The 21,625-nt window shown below is 41.7% G+C and overlaps 3 protein-coding genes across 3 annotated transcripts; 2 read left to right on the top strand and 1 right to left on the bottom strand.

Moving 5' to 3' along the window:
- Nucleotides 1-993: 993 nt before the first annotated feature.
- LOC133928362 (glutamate--cysteine ligase A, chloroplastic) lies at nt 994-5,835 on the top strand. The gene is made up of 16 exons (XM_062374659.1): nt 994-1,151; nt 1,232-1,503; nt 1,949-2,099; nt 2,311-2,418; nt 2,871-2,963; nt 3,329-3,412; nt 3,573-3,641; nt 3,715-3,785; nt 3,867-3,935; nt 4,063-4,156; nt 4,308-4,397; nt 4,483-4,563; nt 4,739-4,831; nt 5,025-5,105; nt 5,202-5,271; nt 5,396-5,835. Exons 2-16 carry the CDS (start codon nt 1,253-1,255, stop codon nt 5,482-5,484), a joined length of 1,494 nt encoding a protein of 497 aa, XP_062230643.1. The 5' UTR covers nt 994-1,151; nt 1,232-1,252; the 3' UTR covers nt 5,485-5,835.
- Nucleotides 5,836-11,038: 5,203 nt separating this feature from the next.
- Nucleotides 11,039-13,203, top strand: LOC133928361 (acetylornithine aminotransferase, mitochondrial-like). The gene is made up of 3 exons (XM_062374658.1): nt 11,039-11,551; nt 11,669-12,100; nt 12,525-13,203. Exons 1-3 carry the CDS (start codon nt 11,144-11,146, stop codon nt 13,059-13,061), a joined length of 1,377 nt encoding a protein of 458 aa, XP_062230642.1. The 5' UTR covers nt 11,039-11,143; the 3' UTR covers nt 13,062-13,203.
- Nucleotides 13,204-13,269: 66 nt separating this feature from the next.
- On the bottom strand, nt 13,270-15,216 carry LOC133928360 (endoglucanase 14-like). The gene is made up of 5 exons (XM_062374657.1): nt 14,918-15,216; nt 14,415-14,828; nt 14,221-14,307; nt 13,968-14,108; nt 13,270-13,869 (listed from the first exon to the last, which is right to left on the bottom strand). Exons 1-5 carry the CDS (start codon nt 15,131-15,133, stop codon nt 13,270-13,272), a joined length of 1,458 nt encoding a protein of 485 aa, XP_062230641.1. The 5' UTR covers nt 15,134-15,216.
- Between the last annotated feature and the right edge of the window lie 6,409 nt (nt 15,217-21,625).

The following is a 21,625-nucleotide window of genomic DNA, read 5'->3' as shown; positions in this document are numbered from 1 at the left end:
ACTTTTTAAGTAGGAGAGACTTGTTCTCAACTATTTAATGTAGCAATTTTGATTTTATATTTTTTTTTATAAAAAATTATAAATACTTAAAAGTATATAATATTAGCGAAGTAAATTTTACGACGAATCTAATAATATGAAAGTTTTAGATATCTATAATTTTTTTTAAAAATGTAATATCAAAATTACTATAGTAAAATCAGATGACGAGTAAATAAAAACAAAGGTAATAAATGGTTACCCTCCCGATCACGAAATCAAAATTGGAGGAGCCGAGATGGCCAAATCTTGTGCCGGCGCTAACGAGTAAGGACCGTAGATGGATGAGATTGGTCGCAACAACAACCACGGTAGCGACCACAGAGGATCCATCTAGCCTCATCATGGAATTCGTCATCAGGGGCAGTAGTCAGCAAGAATCATCGGAGCAGTTTCGCTTTGTCAAATTTTAAAATTGTAGAAAGAGCAGAATCATCAGTGCACCCACCCCTTAACAAATCCCCCTTTTTTGGAAATAATGACCGCTCCAAATCAGATCAGCAGCCCAGTCGCACGTCACATGAAAAATAATAATACGAGACTTAATCCTATTTTTTAGGATCTGAACCTAATTTATAATATAAGTGCATGATGTATAGAAAAAATACAAATAAATTGTGATAGAATTAGAAAAATCGTATGTGAGAAAAAAAAAGAAAATAAATTATCACAACGGTTGTGCTGTAAATACATGTATCATGCTACGAATTACTAGTAGTTTCATGCTAATACATAGTGTCAGATTATTTTCTCATCTCACCGGGAGCCGTCCAGCTACTATAAAGCAAATTCTATAAAATTTTATTAAAAAGACTTTCATAAAAACTATATCTATATCATCCGTAATGTAATAGCTAAGGTAAAGAAAAAAAAAATCGATACGTATCTGCACCTGCGGATCGATGGGCGGCAGCACCTGCGGCGCGCACAACAAGGCGTCGTGCTACCTCACCGCTTTATAAGCAAGCCCGTCTCTTCTTCCACCTCGGCTCTCGCAGCGGAAGCAGAAGCAGCAGCAGCAGCATCAGTGGACGTCGGCGTCTGTCTCGTCGCGGCGGCATCCCCACGAACCCAAGCCTAGCCTCCGGGTCCCGGCTCCACCCGCGGGCGTGGTTAGTGATCGAGTTCGACGGCGTCCGTGTATCGGATTCCGCAATTCCCGCTGATTTTTTTGTGGGGTGGATTTTGGCAGGTTAGTTGGCGGTTGGATTCGATGGCGGTGGCGTCGCGGCTGGCGCTCGCGCGGGTGCCGCCGGATGGCGCGTGCCCCGCTTCGGGAAGGAGGGGGCGCCCGGGGTTCGCGGTGGTTGGGCTCCCGGCGGCCGCGAGGAGGGGGAGGAGGCGCGGCGGGGCCATCGCGGCGAGCCCCCCGACGGAGGAGGCGGTGCAGATAACGGAGCCGCTCACCAAGGAGGACCTCGTCGCGTACCTCGTCTCCGGTTGCAAGCCCAGGGAGAATTGGAGGTGAGAAGCCTCCGTATGGTCCTTGTTGTTTTTCCCGGTGCCTTATTGGGTGGCTTTGTTACTTTCCTAGTGGTGAAATGTTTCACGTGGAGGCCTAATTTCCAGTTGTTTGAGAGGAGTGATGGGTTCATATAGCCAGGAATGCTGTCTAGCTCTAAAATTGAGGTTTTCAAGTGCTTGCGGAATGGCGAGCATTTAAGATGGATTAGTGCTTTGCAGTGATGAACAGGTTTATTAGTCTGTAGTTTGTACTCTATACTGAATCGAGGATGGATTCGTCGATGTGGTTCTCTGATTGCCATTTTATCTGTTGCCTGTGCTCAAACTGTTTGAGCATTGGCAATCTCGTCTTGTGTTTATTTAAGCTTTTTCTGTATCTTATTTAATGCGCATTTCAGTCAATAATTATTCAGTTTATCCCTTAAATACATGTCTGGTTTCACAGAATCGGCACAGAGCATGAGAAGTTTGGTTTTGAAGTTGAAACATTGCGCCCTATGAAATATGATCAGATCCGTGACTTACTGAATGGGCTCGCTGAGAGATTTGATTGGGACAAGATAATGGAAGAAAACTATGTTATCGGGCTCAAGCAGGTACTGTGCCACATTGCTCCTTTTCTTTTGTATGGATGCACTCTTTATGTGCCATCGACCAACAATCGAAGTTGGATGAGAAAGGACAGTGCCATGCATTTCATTAGATCAATCATAAGTTCGATGCCACAGGCGAACAAAAAAAAACATGACAGGTTTTCCTGACCACTCTAATTCAACTCTGTAACTGAACTTATTTGTATGGATGTAGGGAAAGCAAAGCATATCGCTAGAACCTGGTGGCCAGTTTGAACTTAGTGGTGCCCCTCTTGAAACATTACATCAAACTTGTGCTGAAGTCAATTCACATCTTTATCAGGTAACTTCTCTTAACAACATTGTACTCCCTGCATAGCTTCTTTCATAATTTATGATCTGTTAGCTTAATTGTGTTTTTACTTGTGACATCATATCAGCCTGACAATTCTTTGCCAGAACATGATCCAATCTCAAACTCTTATAGCAAACCAAAAGTTTATTTACATCCCAACCAGTAATTTTGTTGAGAACCTTTAACTCGAGCATCTTGTGGAGTTTGTTTGGTTGCATTTGCAAGAAAATTGGAATCCAGATGGGCACAGAGCTTGTTTGCATCGAACTGACTAGGAACTCATTGTGAACTGATCAAAATGTTCCATTTTGCGTTTGCATATTTGCCATCTAGGTTTGATATGATCTAAGTATAATTGCAGCATCTGTATAGTTTTTGCAATAGATCTATGCATTTCAGTGCAATTATGGTATGACTTCAGAATTTGGCTGTTCTTGTAGGTCAAAGCAGTTGGAGAGGAAATGGGGATAGGATTTCTTGGAATTGGTTTTCAGCCGAAGTGGGCGCTGAGTGATATACCAATAATGCCCAAGGTATTTCTGTTCTTCAACCTTGTAAACCTTAGTTTTTATGAACTTTACAGTGTTGCTAGACTGTTGATGAATGGTTGCCTTATCCCCATATAGTTGTTGTCATTTTCCACTGTTAGGCGCTACATACTTGATATGTCTGTGAGAACAATGGTATCACTAGAAATTCTGTCGTTTGGTGCATCACTGCATCTCTCCTTGCTTGTCAAACAATAAGGACATAATAGTTCCACAGAAAATGTGTTAAGAACTAAGAATAAAAATGACTGATAACTCACATTGTAGCCTTGTTGGCATTTGCCTTATGGAACATAGTTGAACTGTTACTGTTTCCTATAAAATCTGACGAAACTGTTGGTGCTCTGTAGGGAAGATACGAAATAATGAGGAATTACATGCCTAAAGTTGGTTCTCTTGGCCTTGATATGATGTTCCGCACATGCACTGTTCAGGTGCGCATATTTACATTTTTCATGAATGGAGTGCCATTTTCTCGATTCCATTGCTCTCCATTTGAGCTCATCTCAAAGAGGCTTGAAAACACTTCATGTGGCTTAAGTTGAGCATCAGTAAATAACTTTACTGATATAGAGTTCACTCTTCTGCATGCAGGTTAATCTTGACTTCAGTTCAGAGCAGGATATGATAAGGAAATTTCGTGTTGGCCTTGCATTGCAGCCTGTGGGTATTTGTATTATCTTCCCTTATCATTTATGTGCTGTTCTCACATCATCCTGGCTTGTTCATTTAACAGATAGCAACAGCAATATTTGCTAATTCTCCCTTTAAAGAAGGAAAGCCAAATGGGTTTCTCAGCTTAAGAAGGTATTTGCTTCATACCCCTTCAGAACTCACATATGCTGCTTCATTATCTGCTGCTGCTAACACCATTGCCGTCATCTGCAGCCATATCTGGACAGATACTGATAACAACCGCTCAGGGATGCTTCCTTTTGTCTTCGATGACTCATTTGGGTTAGCATTCTTGTGAAGCTCCTCCTCTCCCCCACCTGAGTACCAATGATTTGATTGATGGCTTTATTTTGGTCAAAGATATTTCCTATATAAAACGATCCTGATTATAATCTTTTTTGGGGTGCAGATTTGAGCGATACGTGGATTATGCATTAGATGTCCCAATGTATTTTGTATATCGAAATCAGAAGTACATTGACTGTACCGGAATGTCCTTTCGGGTCTGTTTCTGTCTCTGATGAATGATGTCCTATTACTTCTGTAGTTCTGTGTCGTAAAAGTTTTAAATCTTGTTATGAAGCTTCCATCTACAGTACACAACACTTGGTTATTGATTCATGGAATCTTATTTAGTTTATATTTATTTGCTAGGATTTTATGGAAGGAAAGCTCCCGCAAGCTCCTGGGGAGTTGCCAACTCTAAATGATTGGGAGAACCATCTAACAACAATTTTTCCTGAGGTTTAGCCTTTTATTGGTTACATGGTGGCATATTATCATTTTCATTTTATTGTAATAACTACTTGGCTTTCTATTCTGCTTGCAGGTTAGGTTGAAAAGATACCTAGAGATGAGAGGTGCTGATGGTGGCCCATGGAGGAGATTGTGTGCCTTGCCTGCATTTTGGGTTTGTCAGCTGTTTCCTCTTGTGTGTGTGTGTGTGTTTTTTTTTTGTGTGTGTGGATGTACACTTTCTGATAGCCAGTGAGTTAATATGATACGAGTCTGTATGTTATTAGTTCATTTCATGTTTTTGGTAGAAGTTTGAATCAGATTTGCACCTTACTGTTACTTATCTACAGGTGGGGCTGTTATATGACGAGGAATCATTACAAAGCATTTTGGACATGACTTTTGATTGGACAAGGGAAGAAAGGGAGATGCTAAGACAGAAGGTATTTTAAGTTAATTGTGCTCTGAGTTCTTCTATGCGATATAGAACCTTGTTGATTTGAAATTATAATCTGTTTTGCCTTACGATTTCAACAGTACAATAGAGTTTATTTGGTTCTTCTGTCAGAAATCATCTATAAGATGAGAATAAAACTCTAGCAGATTTAATCAGTCCTACTATGAATATTTGATCAGGTACCGTTGACTGGTTTGAAGACACCATTTCGTGATGGATATGTAAGAGATTTAGCTGAAGATGTTCTGAAATTAGCCAAGGTTAATAAATCACTTGGATAATACTCTTTTAAGAATAAGAAAGGCCCAGTGCGTAGAGATGCTATTTGTAATAATGCTCCTGTTGTCGTAATGCAGAGTGGATTAGAAAGACGAGGATACAAGGAGGTTGGTTTCTTGAGAGAGGTCGATGAAGTGGTGAGAACAGGTAATGTAATTCGGCATTCTCATATCTTTATTCATTTGAGCGAGGTGGCAATATTTTGCCATGAATTTGTTTTGCTGGCAATCAGTTGCTCTGTTTCAGAAGATTCTAACTCATCTTGTTACAGGAATGACACCTGCTGAGATACTTCTGAATCAGTACGAGACTAAGTGGCAACGCAGCGTGGACCCTGTTTTTCAGGAGTTACTATACTGATGATGTCGAGAATGCTGGACAGAGTTTGTAGATGTACTCCAATACAGAATCCCTTGTTCATCCCTTTCAACGCCTGGGAAGCTAATGCCTGTCGTTAACGCTCAGCAGATTACTGCCTGACGGGAAACCGACAACCGGTGTTATGGCTACAAATCTACAATAACCTCGCTCGGATCACTGGGACGGAACAAACAATTGTTTGTTCTGAGATAAATGTTGTATGAAAGTAAACCATCTGCTGTACGATGGGAGCAATCTGTTTGTTTTTCTTTCACAAATGCTGGGATGTATAACATGGGTGTGCTACATTCGCATCGAACATGAACTAATGACAATAATCCTTTCTCTCCATGAATGTGCCGTTTGTTACTATGATCATCTGATTCTAACTCTTTTCGCATTCATCCTTGTTACTATTTGTAAATGACATAAAACTGTATGGAGATCGAAAACTTACATCAATCTCCAGGATGGTAAATCGCTAAAGCTCCAGCATTAGCCGCTTGTTGAATCCTCAACATATGCTCCTGCTGCAGCCTTGCATCAAGCTTGAGTTATCTACCCTGCAAAGAATTTTGTTGAATACCACCATCTACGTTCTTTTTTACTTGACGTTGTTGACTTTTTACGGTCTCTGAGATGCGATGTTGACCATTAATTTTATAACTTTATGTTAAGATTTAATAATAAAATTATAATATTATAAAAGCTTCAAACGATATGATTTTCACATAATAAATCTATATAGTTTTAAATATATAAATGGTTGAACATTAAAAAGTTTGACGGCATGGATCTATGATGTTAAGTAAAGATCTAAAACATAAAGTTCTGCGTTGATTAATCTCAAGAGAACACAATTACAATAGGCTGTGTCTAGATCTAATCTTAAGGATCTCGGCGAGTTCACTCGTGTTCTAAATCTTGAAGTTATTGTCGGATAAATCTAATTGTGGCTCGAATCTGTTGTAGATCTCAATGAGTTATTTCTTCTTCTATTCGACTAGGCTTGCATCATATTGCTTGTCTGGCTTCTGACTTCCATCATTGCTTCTTCTTATCCCCTTTTTTTCATCCCTTTGGAAGGATCTCGACGACTTCTCTCGTATTCTAAACCATGAAGCTATTGTCAGATAAACCTAATTGTGGCTCGAATCTGTTGTAGATCTCAATAAGTTACTTCTGCTTCTATCTGACTAGGCTTGCTTCATATTGTTTCTCCAGTTTCTGGCTTCTAACCTTGCTTCCTCTGATCTCCATTTTCTTCATCCCCTTGGGTGTAGCCCCTCCCCTCCTTATATAGTCAGGCCAGGAAGATGTACTATACTAAGAGTATCTGAGAGTAACTGTGAGGACCCGTCAAATTGTATTCGAATTAATTATTAGAGCGATCATTTAATAAGATGAGAGTTAGCACATGCCTATCTCTCGATGTGCCACGTATTAACCCATATCTCACCACAACAATCGTAGCCACCAAATGATTATCCCAAATCCAATCTCATTAGCCTTGATATGTGTGTTTTGATTATTCCCAAGAGAGCTATTATCCACACATATCTCTACCAACATGTACATCACAGCATCACAATTATACGCAAACTCAAATTATAACATGTTGATAAATTAACCAAAAGACAAGGTATCATCTAGCGTAAATATACATAAATCGCAGCAGAATAAACATCTAAAAGAAAATGAAGACCAGTGGCGCCATTTGCCCACAAGGCAACCGACTGAGATTAGTAGTAATATAGTGACTACTCGTCACCACACCGCTCTCGGTGGAGTACAAGTAGTCGGCACCCAACTTCACCCGCAAAACAATCACACAAAGCACGATGAGTATAAATATACTCTCAAAACTTACACATATGGGTATATATATCTTCGACTCCAAGGATAATGCATTTGGATGAATTAGCAAGGAATATACTATAAGGTTAAATTGAATTATGCAAAAGACAATTGAACATACAACTTAAATATGTGAGCACCTACATATCCTAACTTTTGGACTATCCTAGCCTAACTATAAGAATATAACCATAACTGACATATGAACATGATCTCCTCAACATAAACCTTCACTAGCCACTTCCCAACACACCACATACAACCACTATCGAAACTCTACGACTGATACGGATAGACATAAGCGTGCTCATGACCGAGAGCACGGTAATTCGAATTGATCTTACATCTTACAGGAGAGTACATCTTTACCCACATGACACGATACCACCCTCCATACAACCCATCGGTTGCAAGCGACGATTCACATGACAATCGTTCACATACCCACCCCAAACCTTTGTTCCCATGCCTGAGTATGAGGAGGCCACCTAGGTCTACTCCTGGAGCAATCTCAGGTGCTTCTATAAGCCCTCTCGCTCACATCATGAGCACATGATTCAAATAAATGTGGAGACTTACAATACTTGGCTCATCCTTACCCTATTCGCATATGTGATAGTACGAAAATATGCTTAAGCCAACGGCACCAACGATCGATGCTTAAATGATGTAAGTGATCCATGGCATCCGGATTCCTCTCCCAACCTACCCCTAGCCCGCCTACATCTCGTCTCATTCTCACCAACTCTTCATCCCGACATCATTATCATTGTGAAAGTAATTAAGCATATAGCTCACAAATGATGGAATGTTTTACCGCTCGACTTTTACTGATGATCTATGCATTGCTAAGCATTTCAGATAAAGTTTAAGTTAGGCATTAACATGGTTATCCCTAGATTAGAAGAATTGAGATCAACAATAACAAGATATTAATAAATGTAACAAGATAGGTTCTACCCGATTCCTGACAACGATTAGCTAAACATGCATATAAGACACATAGCAATACCTAACAGATTGACCAACAATTCACCAAAATTTATGAGAAATATGATAGATGCTTTCTTTGGTGCTATGCTTCAAATCAAGATCAACCACAAAACCTTCTCCAGAAAATCCATCACTCTCCAACTTGTCGATCACTAAAAGAGAAAAATGCATCGCAATAAGCATAATAAAATACCATAAAGTAAACTTCATGACACATGATCATGAACAAGATGAAATACGACATGTCATGAAAACATTTTCATAGTTAGCACATATCATAAGAAGACTAGCAAAATTGGTTTCACCAATTTTGTACTTGTAATAAATTAATGGTGAATTAATAAAGCTTTGAAATAATTAATTTATATTAGAAAATTAATTAATTAATTCATGGCTATATATATTTTTAATAGGTGGATGACATTATTATGAAACCAACAAAATTGGTTCCATAATTTTTGGAGATATAAAGAATTTATTATGAATTTTATAAGTTTCATCGAAATAGTAAACTACACTAAAACGATTTTGTTTCAGTTGATTGCGGCTAGATTGTAAATATGGGTGGTCAGACTCTTAGAAAGTGCGTCAGTTTGATTCCCAATGGTCAGACTAGCCTGAGGGGCGGTTTGACTCCTAGAATAGTGGTTAGACCGCTATGAGACACGATCAGACCGCTGTGCTCGGTCGGTGGCACTTGGCGAGTTCATTGGCGACGATTCTAGCGATGCCTTCAGTCAAGGTCGGCACCTAAACGCTCTATGTAACTAGGGGATCCATTTTAGATGGTTTGAGTGATATGCATGGGACTAAAAGCTTGGACCCTATGGATCGACATCTATGACTAGGTGGAGCTCGGTTCTATGGCTATGAGGAGAGGGGGAACTTGGTGCAAACGAGGAGAAAGATGTTAGGGAGCTTCACCTTGATGTGGAAAACCTTTCTTGAGGGTTGATTGTCTCTGAGGAAGCTCTGATGTGAAAATCAACTCTGGGGTGTTCTGACCGGCCTAGAGGTGGAAGAAAAGCTTGGGGCTTGCTCCGGCGAGGGGGATGCTTGGGGATGAGCTTGGGGATGACATGGAGACTCGTGGGCGACCTCCTCTTTCAATCTTTAGCTTTCATTGAGCTCGAGATGGAGGAATAGTGAGGGATCTCCCCTCCTTCCTTCTCTCTCGGGTGAGGAAGAAAAGAACGAGTGAGAGAGTGAGAGGTGGTCGATGGGGTCTTAAGTAACCGCTCTGAGTCTTGGCGGTTAGACCACGGGGGGTCCCGGTCAGACCACAGGCTGACCCACATGTTGAAAGTTTTTCCTCATTTTTTCCCTTTCTATCAAAATGGTTTTAGGCTATTTAACATAGGTGGAAAAAAACAAGACGCTTAACGATGTAACCTTTTTAAAAAGGTTTTAGAACACATAAAACAAAAACCAAAAATATGAATTATAATATCATGATACATATGCATACTTAATGACCATGTTAGGGTTTTTAAGGTGTGATAGTAACTTTTCTGGATTGTATTACTTCTGAATATTTAGAGGACTCTTCCTTAATTCGAGGATAGTTTTCATGTAGAATGCAATGAATTGGCTAAAATATCGGCCCATGCTCATAGCGGTTATAAAAAAGACGTGTGTACAATTGTAATATATCTTCAAGATATATCGTATTTTTAGCAAATCTTTAATTATTAATTATTAAATCCTCCTCGGGCATGGATATATGATGTCAAGTAAAAATAACATATGCAGTATCAGACAAGGATCTAATACAATTATGTTGTCAAAATGTAACCCATTTTTTTATTCTATATTTCCGGATAGCATGGAGTGAAAAAAACGTGAATCTAAAGGAGTGAAACTCAAACTTATTTTATGGCAAACTATATAACCAGGACTTATTCGGTGACAAATAATACATTACCTTTTAAGATAAAGACTCATAGAAAGAATACTGCTTGTATTTCTTGCTCTACTCAGTTTGTTTCGTTGCATCAGCCAACACTCAGCAACAATAGTTAGAGAGACTGAAAAGCTAAAAGTATATTTGAAAACGTGCCTGTCCTGACCCTGTTTAGTTTAGCTTTTACTGATTTTTCCTACTTAGAAAACTAAATCAAATAATCTGTTTTTAGAAATGCTTTGTAAGAAGTAAAATCTAATCAAAACTATCATTATTATTGAAAACTGAAACTAATGTGGAGTTTTTTAACTTCTAAAAGATGATATTCTGATAGATATTATATATATATATATTACATTACATTTTATTCACATAAAAAACTAATTCAAAATCAATTTCTCTATAAATAGCTTTTCAACGACAGATTTAAAAAAAACTTGAGCCCAAAACAGGATAGATATTATATATATATATATATATATATATATATATATTACATTACATTTTATTCACATAAAAAACTAATTCAAAATCAATTTCTCTATAAATAGCTTTTCAACGACAGATTTAAAAAAAAACTTGAGCCCAAAACAGATTCTGACCACGAACTCGTCTCTCCTCTCCCGGCGGCTGACCTGAGACGGCTGCTACCAATAATACCAACCGCGCCGCTGCCACACGCACGCACCTACTCCCCCTCCCAGTCTCGCTTCCGCGTGCGCAAGCACCTACTCCGCCTCCCTGTCTCACTTCCACGCGGGCCCCACCGACGCTTGATCCGAAGCGTTAGCCCGCCCACACAATGAGACGCGTGATCCCATTCCCCTCCGTCGCTCGGCAGCTTCTTGGACCCCGGTACTTAATCCCCCCCCAAATCGACCTCGCCGAGGCACCACCGCGCACGCCATGAACTCGCTCCAGTCCTTCCTCGCCGTCGCTCCCGTCGTCAAGCCGGCCTCGGGAGCCGGCGTGCGGCTCCCGTCGTCCCTCCGCGCGCGCGTCTGTGCCTGCCTCGCCGCGCCGCCGCCGACAGCCGCGGCCGCGGGGGCGCGGCGGGAGCTGTCGGCGGTGAGCCTGGCGGTCGTGGAGGACGAGGCTCGGTACCTCGTCGGCACCTACAATCGCGCGCGCGTCGTCCTCGTCTCTGGACGCGGGTGCAAGCTCTACGACGCCGACGGCCGCGAGTACCTCGACATGGCCGCCGGCATCGCCGTCAGCGCCCTGGGCCACGCGGACCCCGACCTAGTCGCCGCCGTCGCCCAGCAGTCTGACACCCTCATCCACGCCAGCAACGTCGCATACACCGTCCCCCAGGTGCGTGCCCCCCGTCCTCCCCCTCCCCCGCGCCCACCACGTGTTCGACGCATTGCCCCCGTCGGTCGGCCTCTCTCTCCATAGAGCTCTCTCACCGCGTTCTTCTGCGCGGCGCAGGTGGCGCTCGCCAAGCGGCTCGTGGAGGCGTCCTTCGCGGACCGCGCCTTCTTCGCCAACACCGGCACGGAGGCCAACGAGGCGGCCATCAAGTTCGCCAGGAAGTTCCAGCGCGTCGCGCGCCCCGATGGGGACGCGCCCACCGAGTTCTTGGCGTTCAGCAACTGCTTCCACGGCCGGACCATGGGCTCGCTCGCGCTCACCAGCAAGAGCCAGTACCGGGAGCCCTTCGCGCCCGTGATGCCCGGGGCGACCTTCGTGGAGTACGGCAACTTGGAGGAGGCCAAGAAGGTCATACAGTCCGGCAGGATTGCCGCTGTGTTCGTCGAGCCCGTGCAGGGTGAGGGTGGGATTCATAGTGCCACCAAGGAGTTCTTGCAGGGGCTGCGGGATGCTTGTGATGAGGCTGGAGCCCTCTTGGTCTTTGATGAGGTATGGTGTGGTTTGCCATTACTTCTGTTCTTTTCGTCTTAATAAATTGCATAATAGTAGTAATAGTCATCCATGTTCGATCTACAATCTTTAACATAAGTAGAAGTTAGTGGCAACTACACAAGATGTAGTAAACAATGAAAATTTCGCGGATTGAGCAATGATTCAAGTCAGGGAATGCATTCCATTACGAACCTTGGGCATATGTCTCTTACTGCCGTCCCCATTGAGGAATTCTCCAAGAGTTAACAGGGATATGTGACTCTGCATTTCCCCTCTTATCTCAATTATTGTGGTACTCTTCTCAATCCAGATTGTCAATTCATTGGTACATCATGATTCCATTCCTTGCTTGTTAAGTTGCATCTACCTGTGAAGTGGACAACAATCCAATCAAATGTTGGTTTCTGGTTTTGAAACACAGGTGCAATGTGGTTTGGGACGCACAGGTTTCCTCTGGGCCCATGAGGTGTATGGAGTAGCACCTGACATCATGAGCTTAGCAAAGCCACTGGCAAATGGTCTTCCCATTGGTGTTGTCTTGGTCACTGAAAAGGTTGCTGCAGCCATAAACTATGGCGACCATGGTACGACATTCGGTGGTGGCCCTCTTGTCTGCCAGGCTGCGTTAACTGTATTGGACAAAATCCAGAAACCTGGTTTCTTGGCCGAGGTGTCCAAGAAAGGAGAGAACTTCAAGCAGCTTCTTCGCACCAAGCTGAGTGGAAACCCGCACGTAAAGGAGGTCCGTGGGATCGGCCTCATTATCGGCATCGAGCTTGATGTACCAGCTGGTCCTTTAGTCGATGCGTGCTTGGACGCCGGTGTCATTGTGCTGACAGCTGGGAAAGGCAATGTTGTGAGGCTCGTGCCGCCGCTCATCATCTCGGAGAAGGAGCTGGAGCAAGCTGCGGGTGTGATATGTGACTGTCTACCTGCGCTTGATGTTGCTACTTCTTAATGTAACCAGATCCTTGTCCTGGTTCTGTGGTTCAGATAATGTGTGTTGTAGGTCCGCATATGGAAGCTTGTTCCAATTTTTGGAATCGAATAATTTCATGTAGGACCGATGTTGTTCTGAGAGTAAATGATTTATTGGATCTCATTGTTGTCAAGTTACAGGAGTGTGCCATTTGTCTTTGCACGGCTCGTGAGTGAAGCATCATGTCTCACTCCTGCAAAAGCCTTGCAAGCACTCCGACGATGGGCGCGACGGTGACAGTGGATGGCTCTCCTTGCTGATAATTCTTCCGGTCATCGTTGTACTGGTCGTTTTCATCCGGACCTCCGACGATGGCGCCCATGATCACGTTCGGGTTGGGCGCGTCCTTGTTCAAGTAGTCGAGCCCGCCCTTGCAGGTGATCTTGCCGGGGCTGAACTCGATGGACGGCACCGACGCGCCCCGGTGGTGCACCTGCGCCGGGAATCTCGTCCCGTACCCGACCATGTAGCTCATCCTCCCAGGGTTCGCCCCGAGGATGTAGTCCACCTGCGACCGCGCGAAGGTGAGGAGCTGCGACGGCGGCAGACTCACCCCGCCGCACTGGAGCGAGGCCCCCGCGGCAGCCAGGTGGTCGGAGTGCGCGGCGAGGATGAACGCTGCCGACGTGACGAACTGCAGGTTGTTCCACCGCTGCCACCAGAGCACGCCGCCGGGGCTCTGCTTGGCGCTGCCCCCGCGCTGCAACACGTTGCAGAGGAACTGCTCCAGGTTGCTCTTCAGCACGGCGGGGTTGCCGGCGTCGGCCAGTTTCCCTTCAAGGACAAGCTGCAACACGAGCAATTGTTTGCAAACTTGTCAGTCGCTACTGTCAAATGCTTATGGATAACTACTTAAATCTAGTATGGCTGCTCGCTTGCCTGGGCGATCAATGCCTGGGCGCCGACGAACTTGTTGTCCCATGAGAACTCTGACTGCACCTGGCCGCTGTTGCCGGCGCCGGCGATGTAGGCCTTGTAGTCTTCACCGCCGGTGGCGACGTAGAGCCAGACTGCAGCCCAGAGCAGCTCGTCCTGCCCAACAAGAACAACGCATGCATGCATGCCTATGTGAGACTACAATTATTCCATAATGTTCGATCAAAAATTGGTTTCCATCGAAGTAGTCACACAGTAGTACCTCGTCGCCACCGCTAGGATAGAAGCTTGCGACCGCCGGCACGCTCTTATGGTACAGGCCACGGTGGTTCTTGGCGAAACGGAACAGCTGCAGCGCGATCGAGAATTATCAAATGGCCATTAAAGTATTGAACATTGGTTTGCAACGTGTTGTGGTCATGCATGCATGCATGCATGGGAACGTGTGTGTCCTACCTGCTCCGCGTGTGCGAGGAGCGTCGCGCTGTAGCGGCTGTCGAGCCGCCGGAACGCGACGGCGGCGGCGGCCAGCGCGGCGGCCGTCTCGGCCGCGACGTCGGAGCCTGGGCTGGAGGCATTGACGCTGTAGACCGTCCGGGGTGTGTCCATGTCCTCCGGGCGCTGCCAGCAGGAGTGGTCGGAGTAGCCGTCGCCGACCTGCACGTACAAGGTCTCGTCGCCCGCGTGCGCCCTGGCCAGGTAGTCCGCGCCCCATCGGACGGCGGCCAACGCGTGCCGGAGCTCGCCCGCCGTGGCCAGCGGCCTCTCGTACTGGACGACGCTCCACGACAGCATTGTCACGGTGAACGCCATGGGGAGGCCGAACTTGACGTTGTCGCCGGAGTCGTAGTACCCTCCGGTCAGATCCACCTGCGTCATCATGTATGTCAGCGAAGTGAAACGAAGCAGCCGACATGGCCGCGCGTGCAATCAAGTGTAAACCTGTAATGTGTGCTTACGCCGTGGTCGCTACCGTCGGCGAGAGCGGAGTCACCTCGCCACCGGACGCGCTGGTCGGGCGGCAGCCTACCGGAGCGCTGCCCCTCGAAGTAGAGCAGCGAGTTTGCCAGCGCGGCGCGGTAGTCTGGCTGGCCTTCGCATGAGGAGATTCTACAGCCCAAGCAGCACAATGCCGCGAGCCCAACAGCAGCAAGAAGCCGCACCATTCCACCCATCTCGATCTCTCTTCGCTCTCGCTCTGTGTGTGTGTCTAGGAAGAAGATCACTTCTTGTTCTGCAGAAACTTTTTCCTGATTGATTGATTTGTACCAAATCCCAAGCTATATATGCGCGGTGGTAACGTACATTTCTATCTCTTGTTCTTGCTCAAGTATATTTATAGATGAACACCGTTGACTCCAGCATAAATGCATGCATGGGTCTTGGATGAATTTGTTGTGGTGGTGTCCAAATCTGATGTATGCGCTGCATTACATCTGAATTTACTTTGCAAATCAATGAGAAAAAACAACGAAGTGATACGTACTACGGTACAATTTCTCCAACGGCATGGTCAATATATGTGCGCTCATGCTTTTACTTGAACAATGGAAATAAATGAATATTGGACAAGATGATATACATTGATAGGGTCAGTTAACATGAGAATCCCCTGTTAAATTTTTGAATCCAATCAAATATAGGAGTGAGATCGAGAGGAAGATACCAGCAAGATATTTGATTTGGAGGCAGTGAGGATGCAATCACCATATCTTCATGGAGCAGATTTGATTTTTTTCACTTTCTTTGCATGATTTTGCATAAGGTTTGCTACAATTCTCAGTGATCTGCTGCGATTGCCATCATTAACCATGTCCTCCAGACTTAGCTGCTTGATGAATTTTTTATTTTTATATTTCGAAAATAAAAAAATTGTAAAAAAAAATGTGTGTCTATTTGAAAAAATTGCATAACCATGCTATTGTCACCCGCTAGAAGGCCGATAGGTTAAAAAAAATAAAAATACAACATTTCAATACTCTCAAAATTCAAAATATTATCAAAATAGCTATGAAAAAAATATGAAAAAATGTATGATGTAGAGGATGTTATAATCTAGCTCTCCAAAAATTTCAACTCAAACAATTACATGTACAATGAGAAATAAAAAAGACAAATTTCATTTTATAGAGTCTCAGACAGGAGATAGGTTTAAAAAAATAAACATGTCACTCATTAGAAGAGTGACAGGTTAAAAAAACAATGTGTTTCATCGCCCCTAAAATTTCAAAAAATATCGAATATTCACGACAAATTCTAAAAAAAAATTTGATGTAGAGATTACTATGATCTAGCTCTAAAAAAATTCATATAAAATATGATATGTACAATGACAAACAAAAAGGTAAAATTTCTGTAGAGCTAGATTACAATGAAATGTCACATTATGTACAGTGAAATTTATTTTTCCTCATTGTAAAGTAATTTTTTGAGTTGAAAATTTTGGGAGCTAGATTATAGCATCCTCTATAATATACTTTTTTCAAAAAAAAAAATAATAACTATTTTGATAGAGGTTTGTATTTTGAGAGCATTGGAATGCTATTTTTTTAATGTTTTTAAACATGTTGCTCGTTGGAACTTGGAAGGGCAACAAGTTTATTTTTTTATTATCTTCCTAGCCTATTTTGCAATTTTTTCAAGCATGCACATAGTTTTGCAATTTTTTATTTTCAAAATATAAAAAATATTGCCTTGCAGTGCTATAGTGGGCCAGATTTTGGGCCGTGATGGGCCACCTTTGTTTTAGGCTCCGCAAGCTAGCCCATTCTTTGGTAGTGTTTGTTTTTTTTTTCTCCCTTCTCCGTTGAGTGCTCCCTTTTGACACGTTCGTTCTTACAAATCTCGTCATCTTACTTTTGCAAAAGGGTTCAGTTGGTTTCCACAATCATTTTTTTTTCGAATAAAATTGGATTACAATCGTGAGCAACTAATTGCTCGACGCAAATGCTCTTTGTCTTTAAAAAGAATGCCAGGTAAATGTTTGCTAACTGGACTATGGGTTAAAAAAACAAAGGTACTCGTGTTTTGCTGGCAGGACTCTGGGTAAAAAAAACAAAGATACTCCGTCTAGCTTATAAATACTTAACGTTTGGGATATAACAATCTATAACACGTAATTTTGACCACTATTTTTATTAGAATATATTTATAAAATTAAAAAAATTATGATACTATGAAAGTATTTTCAAGGTTAATCTACAACCAAATAATTTGAAAGCTATTTATAATCAAAGTTTTAAAAGTTTGGCTAGATCTTATTTAAAAGATCAATGTACTTAAAACCGAAGGGTGCAGTACTTAGCACTTTGTAGTGTGAAACATATACACAACTATTAGTTACTAAAAATGAACGAGATTATCGAGAGAGACGTCACCCAATTCTTCATTAAGAGGTGAGATCCTGAAACCCGGACCAATTAGGTAAGACATTGCTCTCCCAACCGTTGACTCCACGAGGGGACCCTCGGAGTACCTCATTGTTGTTATGGGTTAGAGAAACAATAAACAAAATTGTGATTAAAAAATAAATTCACTTGTGTACGTATAGCCCGTATATATAATCATGTTGCACTTGACCTCTCATGACACCCACTGAAAAAGATGTCTGGTTTGTGATACACGCGCGCACGAAGCTAGCTTGCATTGCAAAAGCTGAAAAGCTCTCAGTCCAAAAAAAAAAGTGCTTAAAAGCTCTCCAATTGTTTTCTCATTAACCCAATACATATATAAGAATAAGCTACGAGTACTAGGGGAAAAGTCCAAAGAAATGGACAATCGATTTTCCGTAAAGTGAAGACCAAAAAAAAAGAGAGTGCCCTCTCGTGCTCGTGAAGCATCACTTAATATATATAAAAAAAATGCACAGTTAATCGAGGCCATGGCCTGCGTCAGCGATGACGTGGTTCTCCCTCCCAGCATTTGCATATATATATTTTTTGAAAGCTGTAGCCATTTTGTCCCCTTTTGTGTGTGTGTTTTTTTTTTTAATTTGAATTGTTGGATCGCGTCATTCCAACCGGTAAAATTATGTCTTTTTGCGGGGGTCTGGTTGTGCTCTAGTTATTATTATTTCCTTCTTTTTTGTTTTTGAAATTTTGTGCTTGAGTTAGGTTAGTGGGATTACATAACGAAAATGGAAAGGCACCCGTGAGTTGTGAACTACGCACTTTCATATATTATCACCTACGAAAGAAATTCGCTTCGTAGATGTTAACAACTATACTATGGTCCTATTTGTTTCCACTTAAGATTATAATAAACTAGTTTATTTGTGTAAAGTGGAAACAAACAAATAGATTATTTGTCCAGATTATTATAAGCTGAAGTTCGGATTATAATAATCTCATAAGCTGTAGAGGAGAAGCTTATTTCAGCTTATTTCGACTTTTTACTATACTACCTATTGAATTTAGAGAAAATTACCCACCAATACCACTCCTCCCACCCCACACCCGAATCCCCCACTCACTATTGAGGGTATTGCAGACTTTTGCCAACAATCCAGACTCCAATAATCCAAGTTGCCAAACAGTTCACAGCTTATTTTCCTCCAGCTTATCATAATCCAGCTTATTATAATCCACCATCTATAAGCTGCTTATTATAATCTTAAGTGGAAACAAACAGGGCCTATATAATATAAAGGCACTGCCATTTTAACATGTCCGAAGGATCAAAACCCTCCGCTGAAAAAGTGTGGTGGTTAAAATTTAAAGTTATTCCTCACACCAAAACATCTCCCTATATTAAAAAACTTTAAAAATATTTACTCTATACTTTGTGCATTTTTTATGCATACATTTTGGTTTTACAAATAATCTTCTTAAGTTTTGTAAAAGAGTTTACATGGATTTCACATGTGCCCTGGCTAGCGGTCCCAAACTAGGAAAGCCGAGAACATAACAATCGACCATCACACAGTGGTAACATGTTTCGGTCTTTGGAATGCTGGTAAAGTTTAGGTAATGTTTTACTGTTCTAGTCAAAAGCACATGTAACTCATGTAGCTAAAGGTGAAAATAGAAAAAGACATTAATGCTTGAGTTTTTTTAATCATGGAAGTATCACTGTACACGTTATAAACCTCAATTATCTTACTTTAAGACAGGGTACATAGTATTTGTTGGCTATTAAATACAATTGAAATGACGATTAGGAAACATCTTTGTGAAAAAAAAAAGAAGAAACATATTGAGGCTGATTAATTGATTATTATGGTATAACGATGCAAAATAGATAAAGACCATCTATTGCAAAGAGCAATACCTTATAAGGGTCATGGATGATGGCAAAAGCCTGCTCTCTCTCTTGCTTCTTTGAAACATAGTTGGACGCACAATTCAAAAGGTGAATAGATGAAAATGTAATCCGAACAAAATGAGCAAAAGCATGGATGTGGGCAAGGCATATGAATGTAGAAAAGTGTCATATTCCCCTAAACCTCTCCTTTGTATATTTGTATTTAATACTACAGAAAGAAGAGAGAAGGAAGAGGTAAATGATGGTATCTTATCATTGGTTCGATACTTGAACGGTGAGATATCCATGCTGTAGTGGAGTTTCTTGTTGAGAATTTCCGGTTCTTCCTTAAATTTTAACCGAATGATTGGAAGACGAAATCCATATCTTAACATGAAAGATACATAAGTGCCTCATGTCTTGAGTAAAAGCCATGAAGCCATAGCTCGCTCCTTTTTACCCTATGGAAAGCTGAGGCTGAAAATAGACCTGTAAAAGTTTTTTTAATAATAAATTTTTATTAATTCTTATTATTATATTAAGATAATATAAAATATAAGAGTCAACTTTGGTCTCTATATAACTCAGATGTACATAACCAATAGCCAATAAAAAAAATATCAAAACCAAAACTGTAATACAAGAGATAATTTCATAGACGAAAAAAACACAAGTATTGTAGAGTAGTGTTAATCTGAAGTCTAAACTCTCAATCGGATCGGCTCAAGAGCAGAGATTTTGATGTTAAAAAGGGAAAGGGAAACCACTGCTACAGCAGTACGCAGAGAAAGACGAAGTTGCATGTGACTTCGTGTGGTCCATGCGTGGTTGGTGCGGCTAGCTGTTTTGGTCGCGGCAGTGAGGTGAGGGTCCATCCGTCGTGTCGTCCAATACTTGCCGCGTCATCCCATCCGTCGGTGGACGCCGTACCAGCTTGTAATCAGATTCAGATCAGACGGCTGTTCCTGCTGGCTTTGCTGGGTCCCACCCAGATTACACTACCACAGAGATGGTCGTCTAGTTTTTCCTTTTTACTTCTTCAAGTGTGTGCTTCCTAATAGTTGTAGTTGTAACCTAAAAATTAGAAAAAATAATCGTCATTTGCTAGGAATTTAGGCGTATATGTGTGTGTATATCCTTTTTACTTCTTCAAGTGCGTGCTTCCTAATGGTTGTAACCTAAAAATTAGAAAAAATAATCATCATTTGCTAGGAATTTAGGCGTATATGCGCACACACACATATTGGATACAAAAGTAAGAGTATCTGGCCAAACTTGAATATATTTTCTGTTAAAGTGTTGAAACAAAGTACCTCAAGCGTAAACTTATTTAAAAACTGATGGTATTATTAGAACTGCAAGCATCACCAGAGTATTTTGTACAGTAATTTTTGTGCAGAAATGACATGGACGCCTATCTTTGAGTAACCGCTTTATATAATTTTTTAGGTTATTAATATAAAGAAAATACTTCATATTAATTTGTGTGAGTATGAGAGGTATGATACGAAAGTAAGAGTATTGAGTAGAAATAGAATTTGAGCTGAACATAATTTGAATCTAAGTGGTGTGGTGTATATTCACCCACACCTCTGGTGGATGGAGCTAGCATCACTTCATGCATGCTAGCTTCATCCGAAAGTAAACCTAAAGAAAATATTTATATCTAGTTTCACGTATAGAATCAACTAATCCAACGCGATGTTAATATATGAGAGGCATGCTTCACCTTAAAACGACAAGAAAGACATTTTTTATCGGATGGGGTAATCTAAAGGGAATTGTAGGGTTCCATTTCTGCCCTAGCAACACGGGCACAAGAAGAAGATAGTTTCAAGATGAATCCAGAGAGGACGACAAAGCCAAAGCATAATCATCTAGAACAAGGATATCTATCCCTCCTAGAGATATATAAGATGTCATTATCCAACCCTGTCAAAATTGTCATTATCTTTTCTTACTTGCATCATCATATTTCTATTTCTCCCCATAATTAAATTAACAGCTAGCTTCCGATTTTTTTCTAAGGTGGTTCAATTTCCACGGGATGTGAGGAGGTTAATTTGGTCAATGCATGATCCATCCAACTTTTCTATACACCTATAAAATGAACAAGTTGTAACAGATCCAAAATATCTTTATTGTACATATTATACGATCAAACGATCATGATCAAAATTAGTCCCTCATCTCCTCCCCTTTCAACTGTTTGAAAACCAATTAAGAGGTGCATCCTCAGCTGTTTTATTCAATTATTATTTTTCTGTGAAAATTTTCAGTTTTGTCGTAATATTATTAATTTCACTGGTTGCCAGGTGCTACACGCTTTCTTTCTTTTTTCTTTCCAGGAGGGCGTCTTCCTACCGGCTTCCAGCAACGAAGTGAGGATAAACATTGGCTTGCATTTGAAACATGTGGATGGTGGG

Source organism: Phragmites australis, chromosome 9 (genome assembly GCF_958298935.1).
Source record: "Phragmites australis chromosome 9, lpPhrAust1.1, whole genome shotgun sequence".
Taxonomy (NCBI): Eukaryota; Viridiplantae; Streptophyta; class Magnoliopsida; order Poales; family Poaceae; genus Phragmites; species Phragmites australis.
This window is presented reverse-complemented; position numbering and strand designations above follow the sequence as displayed.